This window comes from Lepidochelys kempii, chromosome 9 (genome assembly GCF_965140285.1).
Source record: "Lepidochelys kempii isolate rLepKem1 chromosome 9, rLepKem1.hap1, whole genome shotgun sequence".
Lineage (NCBI taxonomy): Eukaryota > Metazoa > Chordata > Testudines > Cheloniidae > Lepidochelys > Lepidochelys kempii.
This window is the reverse complement of record NC_136388.1, coordinates 91,729,259-91,747,285: the sequence shown is the minus strand read 5'-3', so window position 1 is coordinate 91,747,285 and position 18,027 is coordinate 91,729,259. Positions and strand designations below refer to the sequence as shown.

General features: G+C 45.6%; 1 protein-coding gene across 5 annotated transcripts in view; it reads right to left on the bottom strand.

The window, feature by feature from the left end:
- CD99L2 (CD99 molecule like 2) overlaps positions 1-18,027 on the bottom strand; it is an 85,988-nt gene that overhangs the window by 34,068 nt on the left and 33,893 nt on the right. For all 5 annotated transcript variants that reach the window (XR_012160616.2, XR_012160617.2, XM_073358348.2 and 2 more), the window contains exons 2-3: positions 6,871-6,936; positions 88-126 (exon numbers count right to left, since the gene is read on the bottom strand). Coding sequence is in view for 3 of the 5 variants with exons in the window: in XM_073358348.2 (XP_073214449.2) it covers positions 88-126; positions 6,871-6,936 (105 nt within the window). In the remaining 2 variants the exon portion in view is untranslated. The remainder of the gene's footprint in view (positions 1-87; positions 127-6,870; positions 6,937-18,027) is intronic.

The window sequence follows — 18,027 nt, the reverse complement described above, 5'->3', positions numbered from 1 at the left end:
AGTAAGAGAATAACTCATTGCTCACCATAAATGTTTTCAAGAGAAACAACCCATTACTCTGAATGATAAATCAATAAGGATCCTCACCTGTTCTGCCTGATGGATTTTTGGGCAATGTGGGAGGAGCTGTGATTTAAAAGAAAGAGAAAAAAACTCAGTTACTAGTGTCACCTGGAAATTTGTCAACTATGATTTAGAAATAAACCAGAAGGGCTTATTCATCACAGAATGCTTATACTCCATATGTGACGTGGAAGATTACAGGATGCTTAAACCACATGCTTTTCAACATCAATTAAATCATGGTATGAATTGAAAACCATTGTATTCACTCTTTTATACTTCATTTGCAGAACTCACAGGCCTGATCCTGCAAAACTTCATGCAGGTGCTTAACTCTAAGCATGTGAGTAATCCCATTGAAATCAACTGGACTATGTACAGTTAAGCACCTGTGCAAGATCGGGGCCCACGTGCTGCTCACACCAATGATGGCACTGCACACACAGTCAAATTCTGCCCTCAATTACCCTAATGCATGCGGCTGTCCAGTGTGACAGAGCAGAATTTGACTCCCCTCCCTGTCAAACTATGTACTTCAAACAGACTCAGCAAAACAACTGCTAACACAACAGGACTCATTCAGCACATAAAGCAAATAATCATCCTGAGAAGATGGAGGGGCCCTAAGTTTTATTCTCACCTGCTTGGGTCTCTCAAATCAATGACATTAGAAGATCTACAGTGCACCATACCACATCAAGTAACAGATGGTTATGTTTTAAGGAAAGAATTTATCTTTCATTGATTTCTGGTCAATGAAATATCTGGTCAATGAAAATATCACAACTCCTGATACTGTCAATATTGTGGCAAGATGCCAAAGTGTGTGTGTGTGTGTGTGGGGGTGGTGGTGGGGGGAGGTTAATACTGTAAGCCACTGATGATATCTGTTAGTAGTAATGGGCCATGTTACCTTGAGTATGAATAAAATATGAACAAAAGATGTGGTTACCCTGTTCCTATTAATTTCTGCCTCTGATCTGGCAATATTTCCAATGGTGTGTCATGATTTAAGTCAGCTAGCCGCTTTCAGGTGCTTGCTTTCTGCTGCTTGATCTGTTCAAATCCAAGGACACAGTTCAAGATATGTCTTGACTTAATAGCCCTGGGATTTTGGGAGGTTTGCTCCCTTCTACCAGAACGACAGCACTCCAGGTCTCAGCGTTTAGTCTGTAGGCTGGAGCAGTGTTCTCCTGCAGCAGGTGTTAAGGGGTCATTGTGTAGAGGTCTGCAGGGATAGAAAATCACACAGGGGAGAGGTCCAGGGCTTGCTACATTCAGTCCTCGATCAGTATGTGATAAGACTTTACAGTGATCACTGGTCTAATACCTCATTATCCGTCATCTTTCTAGTGGGATGAAGTATTCATTTCTAGCCCTGGCAGATTACAGGGTATCTGATCTGAAAATTGCCCCATTCAAATTATGTGCATTTTTTCTTCCCCATGTGAATTCCAGTACAAGAAAGCAGAAGCTAAAATAAGCCCTGCTAGAGCCTGAAATCTGTTTTATGCTGTAAAGCAAGGGATTTCAAATCTTTTCATAGCTTGGATCACATCTTTAATGGGGTGTCACCAGGGCACATCACATCCCATTCACAACCACATGGACCCACCTCCCTTTCAATTCTCAGGGTGTAACACCTGCCCTCCTCTTCTCAGAGCTTGTCTACACTTGAAACACTACAGTGGCACAGCTGTGCTGCTCGAGTGCTTCAGGGTAGACCCTACCTATGCCAATGGGATGGATTCTCTTGTTGGAGTAGGTAATCCACCTCCACAAAAGGCAGTAGCTAGGTCAATGGAAGAACTCTTCTGTTGATCTAGCGCTGTCTACACAGGGATTTATGTCATCTTACTGTGCTTCTCAGGGGTGTGGATTTTTGACATCCCTGAGAATGTAGTTAACCCAGATCAGGCTCAGTCATAATGACAACTTGAGTGATTGTTTAGATGGCACAGTGATAACAGGAAGATATTTGATGTATTTTCAGCTGACTTTAGTGTGACATTGCTACAGGAAACTAGCAGAAGCAGCACCATGTGAGCAGTTAGCTGCCTCTGAATCACCAATATGTGGATCAGCAGTGGTCTAAGGACTATAATGTGGGAACCACTGCTTTAAAGCATGTGTGTGTGATGGGAAGCAACACATTAATAGGAATGCCATGATTTTGTAGTAGTCTTGTATCTGACAACTTGCCTTGGCTTGGACTAATACAGATGTTTTCAGGACTTGGGGATTTTTTTCAAGTGCTCCATCTGGAACACTGATCAGAAAGGGGAAAAAACTGACCCCTGAATTCTGGATATCTTGATGGGTTTCAAGGAGACCTCTGGTAAAAGTAGAGCGGTCTTTTCCTCTGTAGGCCAAATCCTCTGCTGGTGTGTATCTGTGTAGCTCCATTCACTTCAAAGGAGCAAACTATTCACATCAGCTGAGGACTTGGTCTACAGTTTCTGCACATCATGGGATACATTCTTGTATATTCAGGCAGTTGCTACTGAGGTCAGTGGAAGCCACACAAACCCATTCCAGGAGAGAATATGGCTCATCACAGTTGTGTTCTGAGGGCTGTACAATAATCTATGCTGGTTAAGGTATTAGATATAGACTTATTTTCTTAACATGTCCATAAATGCGTGGAGAAGAAATGAGAAGTCCTTGTAGCAGACAGGATCAGGAACACAACAGCCTTTCACGCTGTGATTGGTTCCTTGTATTTATTTATCAGGGCAAAGACTATGGTCCAGAGTCTGTTCTGGGTAAATCAGAAGTGCTTCCACTGAATACCAGAGTTGTTTTGGGGCAACACTGACCAGAATCTGTGTAACTGTCTATTCTGTGTAAAATAGTATCTAAGGATTAGCACTGTCAAACACTGTGCTCCTGCAATAGTGTCACCTAGCCATGAAAGATATTAAGCCATACCTTAACATAAAAATAATAAATGAGTTTTCTTTGACTTGTCAAGTGCTAGATAAGATCCCCCCCTCTTAGAAGTGATCTGCTCTTAATGATGAGATACAGCAAAAATAACTAAAATAGGTTATTTTCCCTAGATCCTGATTAGCAATGGTACTAATGGCTCACTGGATTTTTAAACGGGATTTGGAATCCCAAGAAAAACTTAATCTACAGAAGGAAGCTTTGCCTGTTCAGATTTTTTTTCGTGTACAAAAGATCTATGGCATGTGTCAAGGTTCCTCCCCCACTCTGAACTCTAGGGTACAGATGTGGGGACCTGCATGAAAAACCTCCTAAGCTTATCTTTACCAGCTTAGGTCAAAACTTCCCCAAGGTACAAAATATTCCACCCGTTGTCCTTGGACTGGCCGCTACCACCACCAAACTAATACTGGTTACTGGGGAAGAGCTGTTTGGACGCGTCCTTCCCCCCAAAATACTTCCCAAAACCTTGCACCCCACTTCCTGGACAAGGTTTGGTAAAAAGCCTCACCAATTTGCCTAGGTGACTACAGACCCAGACCCTTGGATCTTAAGAACAACAAACAATCCTCCCAACACTTGCACCCCCCCTTTCCTGGGAAATGTTGGATAAAAAGCCTCACCAATTTGCATAGGTGACCACAGACCCAAACCCTTGGATCTGAGAACAATGAAAAAGCATTCAGTTTTTTACAAGAAGACTTTTAATAAAAAATAGAAGTAAATAGAAATAAAGAAATCCCCCCTGTAAAATCAGGATGGTAGATATCTTACAGGGTAATTAGATTCAAAAACATAGAGAACCCCTCTAGGCAAAACCTTAAGTTACAAAAAAGATACACAGACAGAAATAGTTATTCTATTCAGCACAATTCTTTTCTCAGCCATTTAAAGAAATCATAATCTAACACATACCTAGCTAGATTACTTACTAAAAGTTCTAAGACTCCATTCCTGGTCTATCCCCGGCAAAGACCCAACATACAGACAGACACAGACCCTTTGTTTCTCTCCCTCCTCCCAGCTTTTGAAAGTATCTTGTCTCCTCATTGGTCATTTTGGTCAGGTGCCAGCGAGGTTACCTTTAGCTTCTTAACCCTTTACAGGTGAGAGGAGCTTTTCCCTGGCCAGGAGGGATTTCAAAGGGGTTTACCCTTCCCTTTATATTTATGACAGCATGAAACTACATCAAGAATATTAGAGTGCTAAGCTAGTAAAAGTACTTTGAATGCAGCCCAATTGGAGTGCTCTGTAGAGATGGTATAAATAGGGTAAGAACTTGTCACTGGATAGTGCTCTCCCACTGCTGCATAAGCTTGAGTGAAAGTGGTGCTTTTTTTGGTGACTAATTTTTTATTGATTTTAATAAAGAAACATACAATGAAAAGTACAAAAAGTAAATGACTTATGTTTCCTGTGGTACACGCAGTATTTGGATACCAAACAGAATTAGGCAATTAGGCAATTTTACAACTTGTCAAAGACCAAACACCACAAAACCAGACAATATCACACAGACATAACATGTTAGGGTGAGGTCACAGTAATAGACTAGGAGAAGTCATGGATGAATAGCCAGGAGGGAAAGAGAGATGGGGGGAAGACGGACATGGAAAGAGGCAAAGGGGTTACGTGGAATGGAGGCCTCTCATGCTTTGAGCCGTCTTAACACTTCTTTTTTTTTATCCAACTGTATCTAGAGACAGGGTCCAGACTTCTTTGAATTCATATAATTGCTCTATACAGCAATCAGCTAGTCTTTCTTTGGCTGTTAATTAAAATAAATCTGAATACTGCTGCTCTATTCTGGATATGTCTACTCTTCCATTTTTGTAATATTATGCCGTTGATCATCTATTTCAATTAATGAGACCTGGATCCTGTGACAATGTTCTAGAAAAATAGTTTTCATTATACCCAATGAGCACTATCCTCCTCTACAGCAGAGGTCCCCAAACCGTGGGGCACATCCCCCTAGGGGGGCACGGAGGAACATTCGGTGGGGTGTGGTGAGCCCCAGCTTCAGACCCCTTACTACTGTCTGCATCTCCCCAGCATAAGCCATGGCCCCATTCCTGGCCCTGGCTGGGCCGGGGGGCGGAAAGGCACAACCCTGAAAAGTTTGGGGACCACAGCTCTAGAGATTGCCTGGTGGACAGTTGTGCAATGAAATGACTCTATTGGCAGGACACTCCTTTACACTATGCAGCATGATATGGGACATGCCAATGCAACTGAGCCAGTCATGTCACATTGTTTCATCGCAACTGACTTGGAAGGGCGAGGTCATATTTTTACCTGGAATCCTTACAAAGGAAAATAATTTGTGCTTTATGCTGTTCGTTGTGAGATAAGTCTATCTGAATTATCTGGACAGAATTCAGAAGGTTGCAAAGGGGGTTAGGAATAATCAGCCAGGTGCAGAGAAAAATGTGAGGTTGAAGGCAGTATGAATATTTCTGAACACCTCTACTCTGTGAACAAGCAGAATCAGGAAAGGAGAACAGCATATCGTGTGCGCAAAATGCTTCTTCCAGCCATTCATAAATTCTCTACAACGAATGCAGCCACATAGTGTTCATGGGTGAAAAACTGACCAGAATTTGTCCCCAGGCCTATTCTGTGTAACAGAGTACCTGAGAACTGGCTGTGTTAAACAGCTGGGCTCTGCAATGTCACCTAGCCATAATAAATATTAAATAATTAAGTAATTTATACATTCTTTATTATACATCTGGCCACTTACTGTTCAAGGGAAAATCATGGGGCCATGGCAGAAAGGGAGCAGGGTTGCAGCTTCCCACTGCATATGCCAGCTTCAGGAGGGACTGGCCAATCCTCAGGGCAAACCAGGTGTGCAAAGGAGGAAGAGGGCATCTGCACCTGCTGCACATCTGGGTGCTGCAGAACTGGTTGGCTATCCACCCTCCCCAAAACACTTGGCTGTGGCCCCTAACCCGTCTTCTCTCCCAGGTCTCAGGACAGCTATGTACATTTAACAGGGCTGCAGGAACCCATGTGGCACTCATGGAGGGAAGAGGTGAGGGGCTAGTCTCCGTAGTGCTTTGGAGATAAGTGGGAGGATCTCCTAATCCCTGTTGTTTCAGGAAGGGATTAACTAGGAGCTTGCTTTGTGGTTGCAAATAGGGTATTTAGCCATTGAAATGCTCCTGGAATCAACTGTCAAAGCAAAACAATACAGGCAAGAGGGAGAGTCTTGTGAAAGTCTCAACCATGGGGTATGTCTACACACCAATTAAAAATCTGCAGCTGGCCCGAGGGGGCTCTGGCTCATGGGGCTGCCTAATTGCAGTGTAGACATTCAGGCTTGGGCTGCAGCCGGGGCTTGAATATCTACACTGCAATTAAACAGGCCTATGAGCCTGAGTCAGCTGGCCTAGGCCAGCTGCAGGCTTCTAATTGCAGTGTACATGTACCCATGGAGGGCAAGCAGAGAATGGAGAAAGGTAAGAGTCAGAACATCACAATCTCAGAAATAGTGCTCACACCTGCTGGAAGAGAAAAGCATTACACAATGCATTCCAGGCAAATATGGGAATGAATGAATGACCACACAAGTGATTAGGAACACAGAAGCATGTATTCAATACTAATAGGCTGTCAGAATGCTAAATCAATGTGACTTGCTAACCAGCATCACAACATTAAGAAACACGAGGTTAGAAACAAATTTTACAGGAGGAATGTTTATTTTAGCTGTCGACAATTAAGGAAACTGGATCTGACCAGGAAAAGATGACTGGGTCATGTAAGCCCCTCATCTTTTACCTGCGTATAATCCACACAGGTAGTTACACACACAATCGCTATTTGCTTTTTCCTGTAAACTGTACTTACGTCGCTTGGTTGGACTGTCATCAAGTGCATCTGCTAAACTGAAGTCATCAAAATCATCGCCATATCCTAGAGATAAAGAATTGGCATTGGCTTTACTCATTACTCACTGACAATGTAAAACAACTTTCAATACAGCATGGCTGGACTTGTTCCCTTAGATTGCTTTGGTTTTAGAGATTTTTAAATCTGACCCATTACCAACAATGAAGAAGACGACAGCCTTCTCAGAATTCTGTGACTGTGAAATTGCAGAGCAGTCATCTCTGGATTTTCCATTTGTCTGCTCTAATGGATTTGGTATAAATATACATGCTACACTTAAATTTGTCAAGTGGAGCCTACCAATTCATCTCTCTAGTTGCCACTCATCTGTGGATGTACTCACGATTATGTTTGCTAAACATCATAAAAATATTGGAATGGCTTAGATAATGTTTGTGCAAAACACACACACTCTCTCCACTCCGTTCCTAAAGGTACATTCAAATCGTAAAGGTTTTTATATTAAAAAATAAAATTTGCTGTTGTGCCTGCTAAACATACAACTTAACATTCACTCTGTCCAGGCAATATAAATTCTGGACATACCCATATTCAAAGAGTATACCTGACAAACAGAAGGTATATTTATTAAGGATGCCTCACGACATCTTAGCTATCTCCTATCATTTAACATCCCAATGATGCCCCTAAACTATATGCTATTCTAATGTGGTAGGTCCACTAATCCTTCTTTTCTCTGTCTTTTTGCATCACATTAATTACTGTTGACTTAGCCTAGTTCTGAATGCATTTGTCTTGATAAATTCATGCTTTTACATCTCAGAGCATGCTGAGTAATTAATATCCTTTGGGTTTGCTAAGTACTGCAGCACTGCAAGAGAACATTAAAATGGCTTTCCTCTTATTCCTACTGCTAAATGGATTTAGCTGTTGCCACCTGAGCTCCAGCTTGCTTCATGAATAAATTTAAAGCTTTACTGACAAGGACAATAACAATGAAAAGGCACTAGTCCATCAGAAAGCAGGTATCAGCATTTCAGTGAAAAACTTTTGCACACGGTGGTCACAAAGTATTATAACCCATTCAGCTCTGATTTCAGTTATTCACACATCACATCTTGTTTCATCTACCATCTATTTAAATGTAAACGTGGCAAACAAGGGAACGATTTAAATGTAGGGTCTATGGTTTTTAAGTTACTTTGTATTTCTGTACCTTCTAGGGAAGCACTCAAGAGTATTATGCTGCTGCTTGGGCGATTTATTTTTTCTTAGATCGGTCCATAGATGAATTAGAACAGACTATATCCTCCTTTGTTGTATGAGAATGGAGATGTCTATGGTGGAAAGCAAGCCGTGCGAGACAGGCAGGGTGCAATAAGGTATTAGATACAACGCCACAGATGAAGTGGAATCTTATCAACAAATCCTTTTGTTTAGAAAACTGATACCAAGGCCCTCTAGTCTGGGGGAATGGAATACAACCTCAAACTCCAATCCACATCCTTGCTCCCAGCCTACAGTGCTCCTGCTTGTACCGCACCTTCCACTGGATACAGCACATTTCTCCTCTTCCCCTCTCCTCACCCCTCCTCCCCCCGCAAAAAAATATCCTGTGCCTCCTGTGCCCTTCTACCAGTAAAGTCTCTGCAGCGTGAGACAGGAAATGCTCTCACACTCCAAGTAAATGGTACTTCAGCAGTAGAAAGCATCCATTGCTGAACACATCAGGGAACTGAGCAGCTGGAGACTGAGGGCCTAATTCATCAAGGTATACAGACAAATGCCTAACTTCAAGCAGGTGAATATTCCACTGAAGTCTAAGTGTATAAAGTGGTGTATAAAGATGATGCAAACTGAAGACCTTTGAGCATGTGACCTTTAATTCCAGAATGTTAAGGAAGAATAACTAGTCTTCAGAACTAATCTGCCATACTGGGACACAGAATGTGTTACAACTGACAGTATTATTATAGGTGGCAGTATTGGAACCACAATGTTCCCAGGACATTAGAGAGAGAGAAGGTGGGTGAGGTAATATCTTTTATTGGACCAATTTTTGTTGGTGAGAGAGAGAAGCTTTCGAGCCAAATCAAGCTCTTCCTCAGGTCTGGGAAAGGTACTCACAGAGTATGTCTACACTGCAATTAAAAACCCACAGCTGGCCTGTGCCAGCTGATTCAGGCTCAGGCTAAGGGGCTGTTTTAATTGCAGTGTAGATGCTTGGGTTGGAGCCCAGACTCTAGGATGCTGTGAGATGGGAAGGACTCAGAGCTTGAGCTGTAGCCCAAACCCCTACCGTCTACATCTCTATTAAATGGTCCCTTGTCCCAGGAGCCTGAGTCAGCTGACGCGGGCCAGCCATGGGTTTCTACACTCAAAAGGTAAATCAACCCAGCTACATTGCTCAGAGGCGTGAAAAATCCAAACCCCTTAGCAATGTAGTTAAGACGACCTAATCCCTGGTGTAGACAGTGTTAGGTCAACGGAAGAATTCCTCTCGGGGGAGGTGGATTATCTACGCTAATGGGAGAACCCGTCCCATCAGCGTAGGTAGTTTCTACGCTGAAGTGCTACAGCGACGCAGCTGCAGCAGTGTTTCAAGTGTCGACAAGCGCTAACACTGTGATTTTTACTGTCTAGCAGTTATCATCCATGAGTACTTTTCATAAAACTATCACTCCGTATCTGACCTCTCAATCCTCATCCTCAAAGGAAACCCGCACAACACCTTCAAAGCACGAGCTTGGAAGCTTCAATAAACAACTTTGCAAGACACTAAAAAGCATGGTCTTAAAGATACTGGATTTATGGTGTATTACAACAATCTGTAACCCACTAACTCTGCTGCAGACACGCCACCCGTTTTTGTTCCATGACTGCAGGGGTGTTAACGGGCCACTTCACCTTGAATGGTTCCTTAGAATGTGTTTTAACTACTTATGCTAAACAATCTATTCCACCTTGTGTTTAGCTGTGACTCTGCATACCTTTCCCAGACCTCGGTAAGAGCTCTGTATAGCTTGAAAGCTTGTCTATTTCACCAACAGAAGTTGGTCCAATGATATTACCTCACCCATCTTATTTTTAGTAATATTATAATAGCATGACGTGTGTGTGTGTGTGTGTGTGTGATCAAGGCTCCAATGTGGTAGGTACTGTACAAACAACACTGCCTGCTCCAGAAAGCTTGCGTTGTAGCTTAATGCAGAGAACATCACCGCCTTGACCTTCTATATCTTTGAGTATTGTATGGATTTGCCTTTCCCATACTGTATGTCTCTCTCTAGCCTCCATTCTGTCTACAGGGGTTCACTTCTTCCCAATGTTGCTACATAATCCTTGATGTCTGTGTTTTAAAGGAAACATACAACAAAGAGGAAAGAAAAAGGTCCATAAAAATCTCCAGAGTGACAAGGGACAAAAATGAAATGCTGCAAACCTCACCCAATGGGACTGCATCATCTTAAGGCTTATCGACATTGGCACTTTACAGCGCTGCAACTTTCTCGCTCAGGGCTGTGAAAAAACACACTCCTGAAGGCAAGCAAGTTTCAGCGCTGTGAAGTGCCAATGTAGATAGTGCACCAGTGCTGGGAGCCACGCCCCTTGTGGAGGTGGGTTTTTTTACGAGCGCTGGGAGAGTGGCAGCACTTTAATGTTGCCAGTGTAAACTAGCCCTTAGACTCTACTTGAATTCCCTTTTAACACAGCGGCACTTTGTAGTAGGTGCAAAGCTAATTGAAGGCTGGAATATGGTAGCAATACTAACATTCATATTTGTATTCCAAAAGCCTCTCCCTGCCCCTCCTTTTTTTCTTCCCCCCCCCCCCGTCCCCCCCATTCTCAGTGATTAAATAAATGTTAAGGGCACTGATTCGCTGTACACCAAGGCTGTGTAATTAACAGGTCCCGGCAGGATCTTTTGTTTTTTACATATGATAATGCAGTTGGTGAAATGTGCCATCAGAGGCAAATTGCAGCTCCTCCATCAAACTGTTACAAATACGTGGAAACACAATACCATATGTGTCCAGTTACAGCTTCCTTTTCTTTTAAAGAACATAAAGGGGCCTTACTTCCATGCAATATGCTCAGCTACCCCAGGAATGCCGAGAATAACCAAACTCCTACTGGAAGAAAAACAGCTAAAGCTAAGGAGGCATGATGCACCCTCAGGCACTGAAAACTATTTGAGAAATGTGCATATTTCCACTGAGTCTATTTCACAGCTTTTCCTTTGCAGTGTTGCCAACTCTCATGATTTTGGCATGAGTCTCATGATAATTATTGTTTTCTTTTAAAGCCCCAGCTCCTGGAGTCAAGTGGGTATGTGATGATTTCAGTCTTTGTTCTTAAAGAAAAAGTAAGTGTCTCACCCTCTTGGTTGTGAAGAAAGCTTTAAAATGTGACTCAAGTGCACCCTAAAAGCTCAAAAAGCAGAAGGCAAAAAACACCAAATCTATTAATCTCATGATTTTAAAGCCAATCGAGATTTTTGGTGAGCCTGACTCATGATTTTTTGAACATTTGGGGTTAGCAATACTGACTTTGTCTGTGATTAGGGGAAATTCTCTAGCAGAAAAAGGTGACCAGTCCCCACAAATCTTGTGGCCCTCCTATCTTTGACGCAGTTCAGCTAGTGAATCCTTGGTTAATTATTTTTGATGGCTTTTTACAAACACAAATAGGTCAATGGCCAGGAGGGCTTACAGTCTCAGCTCAGCCAACAAATGTTGGCTTTTCAAATGTCCAAATTTTAGTCTATTCAAGGGCAGTTTAATCTCTGCCTCTTCCTTTACCACCCCTTATTTTACTACAGTATTGTGGCAAAGTGATTGTGATAGACACCGATCCGTATTCCTGGGTGCCGGTAGCACTGGGGACTGTCTCAGGGTGTGTCTACACTGGCAGTTACATCGCCAGCAGTTACATTGCCACTCAGAGAGTGCTGAAGGGAAACTGCGGTTGTGCGTTCACACTGTCAGCTGCCTGCGCAACAGTGTGTTCACACTTGTGGCACTTGCAGTGGTATTCAGAGCAGTGCACTTCTGGGCAGCTATCCCACAGAGTATCTCTTCTTCTTCTGCCGCTAAGAGGAAGGGGGTGGGGGTCGTGGGGCATCCTGGGTCCTGTCCCAATGCCCCCTTATGCATTACTATGTATCCCAGTAATCCCTGTGCTTCAGTCTGCATTTGGCGCCGTCTTTCAACAGTTTGTGTACTGCGCACTCTGCCTCTTCAGTCTACAGGAATGGATCCTGTACTGTTGACCAATATGCTGCTCCCTCTCGCTAACGCGTCACGTGTGGCAGTGGAGTTATTCCTTAACCTACAAAGGCAAGAGGAGTTTGACACTGATCTCGTCACGCATACTAGCTACGACACGAGATTGCTTGTGGCATTCACGGAGGTGCTGACCACAGTGGAACACTGCTTTTGGGCTCGGGAAACAAGCACTGAGTGGTGGGATCACATCATCCTGCACGTCTGGGATGACAAGCAGTGGCTGCAGAAATTTCAGATGAGGAAAGCCACATTCATGGAACTGTGTGATGCGCTCACCCCAGCCCTGCGGCGCAAGGACATGAGAATGAGAGCAGCCCTGTCATTGGAGAAGCACGTGGTGATTGCACTGTGGGAGCTGGCTACTCCAGACTGCTACCGATCAGTCACTAATCAGTTGGGAGTGGGAATGTCTACCATTGGACTTGTGTTAACAGAAGTGTGCAGGGCTATTAATTGCATCCTGCTCTGAAAGACAGAGACTCTGGGCAACATGCATGACATTGTTTCCCTAACTGCGGAGGGGCAATAGATGGCACGCATATTCCAATTCTGGCACCAGACAACCTAGCCACTGCGTATATTAATCGGCTGTGATATTTCTCTATGGTTCTCCAGGCACTTGTGGATCACCGTGGGCATTTCACAGACATTAATGAAGGCTGGTCCGGAAAGGTGCATGACGCATGCATCTTTCGGAACACTGGCTTGTTCAGGAAGCTGAAAGCAGGGACTTTCTTCCCAGACCAGAAGATCACCCTAGGGGATGTTGAAATGCCCATTTTGATCCTGGGAGACCCTGCCTTCTCCTTAATGCCTTGGCTTATGAAGCCATACATGGGGAGCCTTGACAGCAGCAAGGAGCAGTTCAACAAAAGGCTGAGCAAGTGTAGAATGACTGTATGAGTGTGCTTTTGGCCTTTTAAAGGCCCACTGGTTCTGCCTATATGGGAGGCTGAACCTGGCCAATGACAATATTCCTATGCTTATAGCAGCATGCTGTACGCACCATATTTGTGAAGGGAAGGGTGAAAGCTTCACTGAGGCTTAGTAGCCGGAGGCTAGTGGCACCTTAGAGACTAATCAATTTATTTGAGCATGAGCTTTCGTGAGCTACAGCTCACTTCATCGGATGCATACCGTGGAAACTGCAGTAGACATTATATACACACAGAGACCATGAAACAATACCCCCTCCCGCCCCACTGTCCTGCTGGTAATAGCTTATCTAAAGTGATCATCAGGTTGGGCCATTTCCAGCACAAATCCAGGTTTTCTCAAATTCAGGTTTTGTGCTGGAAATGGCCCAACCTGATCACTTTAGATAAGCTATTACCAGCAGGACAGTGGGGCGGGAGGGGGTATTGTTTCATGGTCTCTGTGTGTATATAATGTCTACTGCAGTTTCCACGGTATGCATCCGATGAAGTGAGCTGTAGCTCACGAAAGCTCATGCTCATATAAATTGGTTAGTCTCTAAGGTGCCACAAGTACTCCTTTTCTTTTTGCAAAGACAGACTAACACGACTGTTACTCTGATACCCGGAGGCTGAATTTGAACAGCCAGAAACCAGGGCTATTGGAGGGGTGCAGCGTGGGGCCATAAGGATCAGGGATGCCTTGAGGCAGCAATTTGAAGCTGAAAGCCACTAATATTTGTTGCTATTCTTGGGAATGCCGTGCTTGTAATGCTAATGCTAGGAGGTGATTGTGATTGGTGCAGACTATACACTGTAAAGGTTTAAGAAAACTGCATGTTGTTTTGCAGGGCTCTGGTGGCTTTCAATTAATGGAATAATATTGCTTTCAAACCAAAACCATTCTTTCATTAAAAAACAACAACCAGAGGAGAGAGAGACACAAAAACTCATCAGAACTGTGGGGGAGGGGAGGGTCCCAGGATGGTTAAAGATTTCTGTATGTCCAGGTATCATATGCCACCTTGTTTTTTGGAATATAGTGCAGAGGGTACTGTACTTCAGCGGGGCTAAACTGCAGAGGGATGGGTGTTGAGTGCAGTGTGTATTGGGAGTCTGCAATGCTGGACTGTGACGGGAGAGGAGTGGAATGCTGCGGGTAGAGAGGGGAGCCAGGAGGTTGATCAGAGTGTGCTGGCGGTGTCTGGGGGGTGCATGGAAAAGAGTTTTGCAACAGCAGCTGCAGGGAAGGGCAGGAACAGAGCTACTCGGTTTGCAGTACTAGAAGCGCCTGGAGCATGTCCGTTTGGTGCTCCATAATGTTCAAGAGTCGCTCCATGTCTTCGTTCTGGCGTGCTGCATTCTCCTTTCAGTTCCTCTTCTTGCTGTCCCACCACTCCTTCAATTCTTGTTTTTCGGCCGCAGAGTGTATCATGACATCACACAGAAAGTCCTCTTCAGCTTTTCATGTCCGCTTCCTAATTCTGCGCAGCCGTTCAGCTGGCGATAACAAAGAGGGAGGCTGGACTCCCAAGGTCATATCTGTGAAGCCAAAATGCAACATTTTACAGAAGCAACACACAGACCACTGAATTAGTGATTTAAAACACAGCCATACGCCTGTCACTAACTGGCTGACCCCAGGCAAGCATTGATCCACAAGACCCCCAAAATGGTGAGTAACCAGGGGCAGGGGAAATCAGTGTTCCAGGACTGTACTGTCCACTGGGTGGCTCTTGGGGAGAGCCGGAACTGTAGGCATGGCCTTATAATCATTACTGTCTCCACATTTTCCACAGGCTGTGTTCATTATGGAAGATATCTCGCTGCTGAGGGTGAGCAGGTAATCAAGGGAGGGTCTTCTTCAAGACTGCAGCTTCCACTCTGGTCCTTGCCTGTGTGCAGCAACGGTCCCCGGCCCCCGTAGTGACAGCAGAGTGGCACGGGAAATGGGGCGAGAAACCCTTAATGGGGCAAGAAACAAAGAACCTGAGGCAGCAGATTGCCCAGTATCTCCATGAGAGTTTCGTGGAGATCTGAGGCAGATTCCCATGAAGTGAGGGAGTCAATGAACACCCCATTCCGCCGCTCAGACTAGGCATGTGGTGTTACATGCATCACACAAACACAAGCCTGCTTTCTGCAACCCTCCTGCCCCCAACAACTCGCTTCAGTGATTCCCAAAATCAAATCCACTTACCAGGGCCTCCTCTCCTCTTTGTGCTTCGCCAAGCTGTGACTGGCTAGCCTTCTCTGGGGTAGAAAAGAGCTCCTGGCTGCACGCATCTCTGACCTCCAAGTTGTCCTCTGCCTCTGGGTCCCCCTCCCTATCCTCGTCCAAGATTTCCTCCTCATGACTCAGCCCACTCTTGACTGGCACGCAAACCAACGAAGTATCCACAGGGGCCATTGCTGTGGGGGCGGGGTCACCACCGCGGATCACGTCCAGCTCTTTGTAGAACCAGCAGCTCGTGGGCGCAGCCCCGGAGCAGCAGTTTTCCTCCTGCGCCTTGTGGTAGGCGTTCCACAGCTTCTTCACTTTGACCCTGCACCGCAGTGTGTCCCAGTCATGGCCCCTTTCTGTCATGCATGGTGAAATCTGTCCGGAGGTATCATAATTCCTATGGCTGGAGCGCAGCTGGGACTGCACAGCCTCCTCTCCCCAAATGTTGCTGAGGTCCAGCAGCTCAGCATTGCTCCAAGCGGGGGAAATCGATCGCGTGGTGCATGGAGCAGGCCTGGTCACCTGGAAAGATGTGCTGAGACCACTGCACGTGTCACCAAGCAAATAGGAAGGGGACTTTCAAAATTCCCAAGGAATTTAAGGGCTCACGGAGTTCAACCGATGACCAGAGAGAGAAGAACAGCCATTGTGGAACACCTCCCGGAGGCCAATTGCAGTGCTCTGATTGACCACGCAGGGCCAGTGCAATGTTGTTTCGCACCGCAGGCGAAACTTCCACCTTGTGCCCGCCCCTCATCCCCCCGAGGCACACCCCCCCCACGGCAGCTCCCCGCCCCAGCTCACCTCTGCTCCGCCTCCTCCTGGAGCACACCACCGCTGCTTCTCCCGCCTCCCAGGCTTGCGGCGCCAATCAGCTGTTTGGTGCGCAAGCCTGGGAGGGAGAGAAGCAGAGCAGGGCGGTGCTCAGGGGAGGAGATGGAGTAGAGGTGAGCTGGGGCGGGGAGTGGTTCCCCTGTGCGCCGCCCCCTCCCCGTTACTTGCTGCAGGCGGCCCTCCCCACGCCCCCCTGCCCCAGCTCACCTCCACTCCTCCGCCTAGTTTGCCTAGTGGTTGCACCGGCCCTGTGACTAGGGTGTCTACACTGGCATCGCAGCACTGTAGCCCCAGTGCAGAAAGCTGTATGCCTCTCGTCAGGTGGTTTATTTACAGCGCTGCAACTGCACACTAAGTGGCTTTGTAGTCTGTACACCTCAAGAGTTACACCGCAGAAAGCTGTTTTACTGCACAGAAAACTTGCCAGTGTAGACAAGGCCTCAGCATCGGGCTGTACTGGGCACTCCCCAACCCTAGCATTTGCAAAGCTCAGAGTGGCAGGGGCAGAGGGAAACTGCACCTAACATGTAATAACTATGAAGAATGCCCTAGTCTCTGAAATGTCAGGGGAGGGTTTGGGGGGGAAGGGATTTCTTTAAGCAGCTGTTCCACAGCTGAAAATGGTTAGTTAAATCCAAGCCATGTCTGAGTAAGAGCCCCCCTGACCCTGCACAAAGCACCTGGACAATGTCTTTTTAAAAACAACACCTTTATATTTTCCTCGTCATCCTGTTCATTCCGGCTGGGACTTTCAAAGAGGCCTAAGGAAGTGAAGCGTCTGTTGCAGCTCCATGTGTTCTTGCCATGAGAGTTTTATTAGCATCCTCACTGCTCAAGTACTGGTTTCCAGTTAAGTGACCAAATGTTCTGGATATTGTGATTGTTTGGACACGTGCCACACACTCCATTCCCACAGCCAGGTTATCCATCATTGCAGACTGTGGAATGAAAGGAGCGATAGTCAGTGAAGTCCAGGGCAAGCATTTAAACTGTGAAAGTTAACATGCTGCCTCAGCAGGGTAGGGTCAGCCTCCCCAGGAGATCAAAGAACAGAGCATAACTGACTTGAGATGGGAATGTGGATATAAACTCTGACTGGCAAGAACCATCAGCTGAACAATGTTCATACACCTACTCAAGTTTAACTAAAGATCTGCTGCTGCACGCTTCTTGGCTGCTGCCCTAAAGCATTAATATTCTAGTAGAAACATAACCTGGTATTATACCCACCACTGAGTCCCATGCAGTAGTAACAAGCCAATGAACAATCCCGCCTTCAGAAAACCCAAACACCGAACACCCAGATGCAAAAAAATACAGCGAATAGAGAAGGTGACCCAGATAGGGAAGAAACAGCCTTTCCAAAAATGCTCCCCACCCCCCATTACAAATAAGTTTCAATTCAGGAAGGTGCTCCAGCACTTTAAACATGCCATTTACACAAACTCCCACCTATGATGGGATTAAACAGCAGGGGAGCTGTGAGCTAGTGCTGCAATCTCCAAAATCTGGAGGGCTAAGTGCCCCATTAATTGGAAGATCTGTAGTAACACTGGGCTGTGTTCGGCTATGTCTACACTACAAAGATAGGTCAACCTACGTTAGGTCTACTTACAGCCACCGCATTAATTACTGCAGTGGCTGATGTCCACACTACCTTTCTTAGGTAGGTGGTGCGTCCACCAGGAGCGCTTCCACCGACCTTGGAGGGGCACCCTCAGCTCCACTGGCAGCTCCCCAACGGGAGCCCAGCTGCCCCACAAACTCCTGGCAGGCTGCTTCCTCCCCCTCTCGCCTCCCCATTCCCCACCAGGAGTGGAGGAAGCTGCCAGCAGCTCCTCACTGCCCACCAGGAGCTGGGCAGCCTTGTCAAAATTTCACAGCTCCAGAGCCT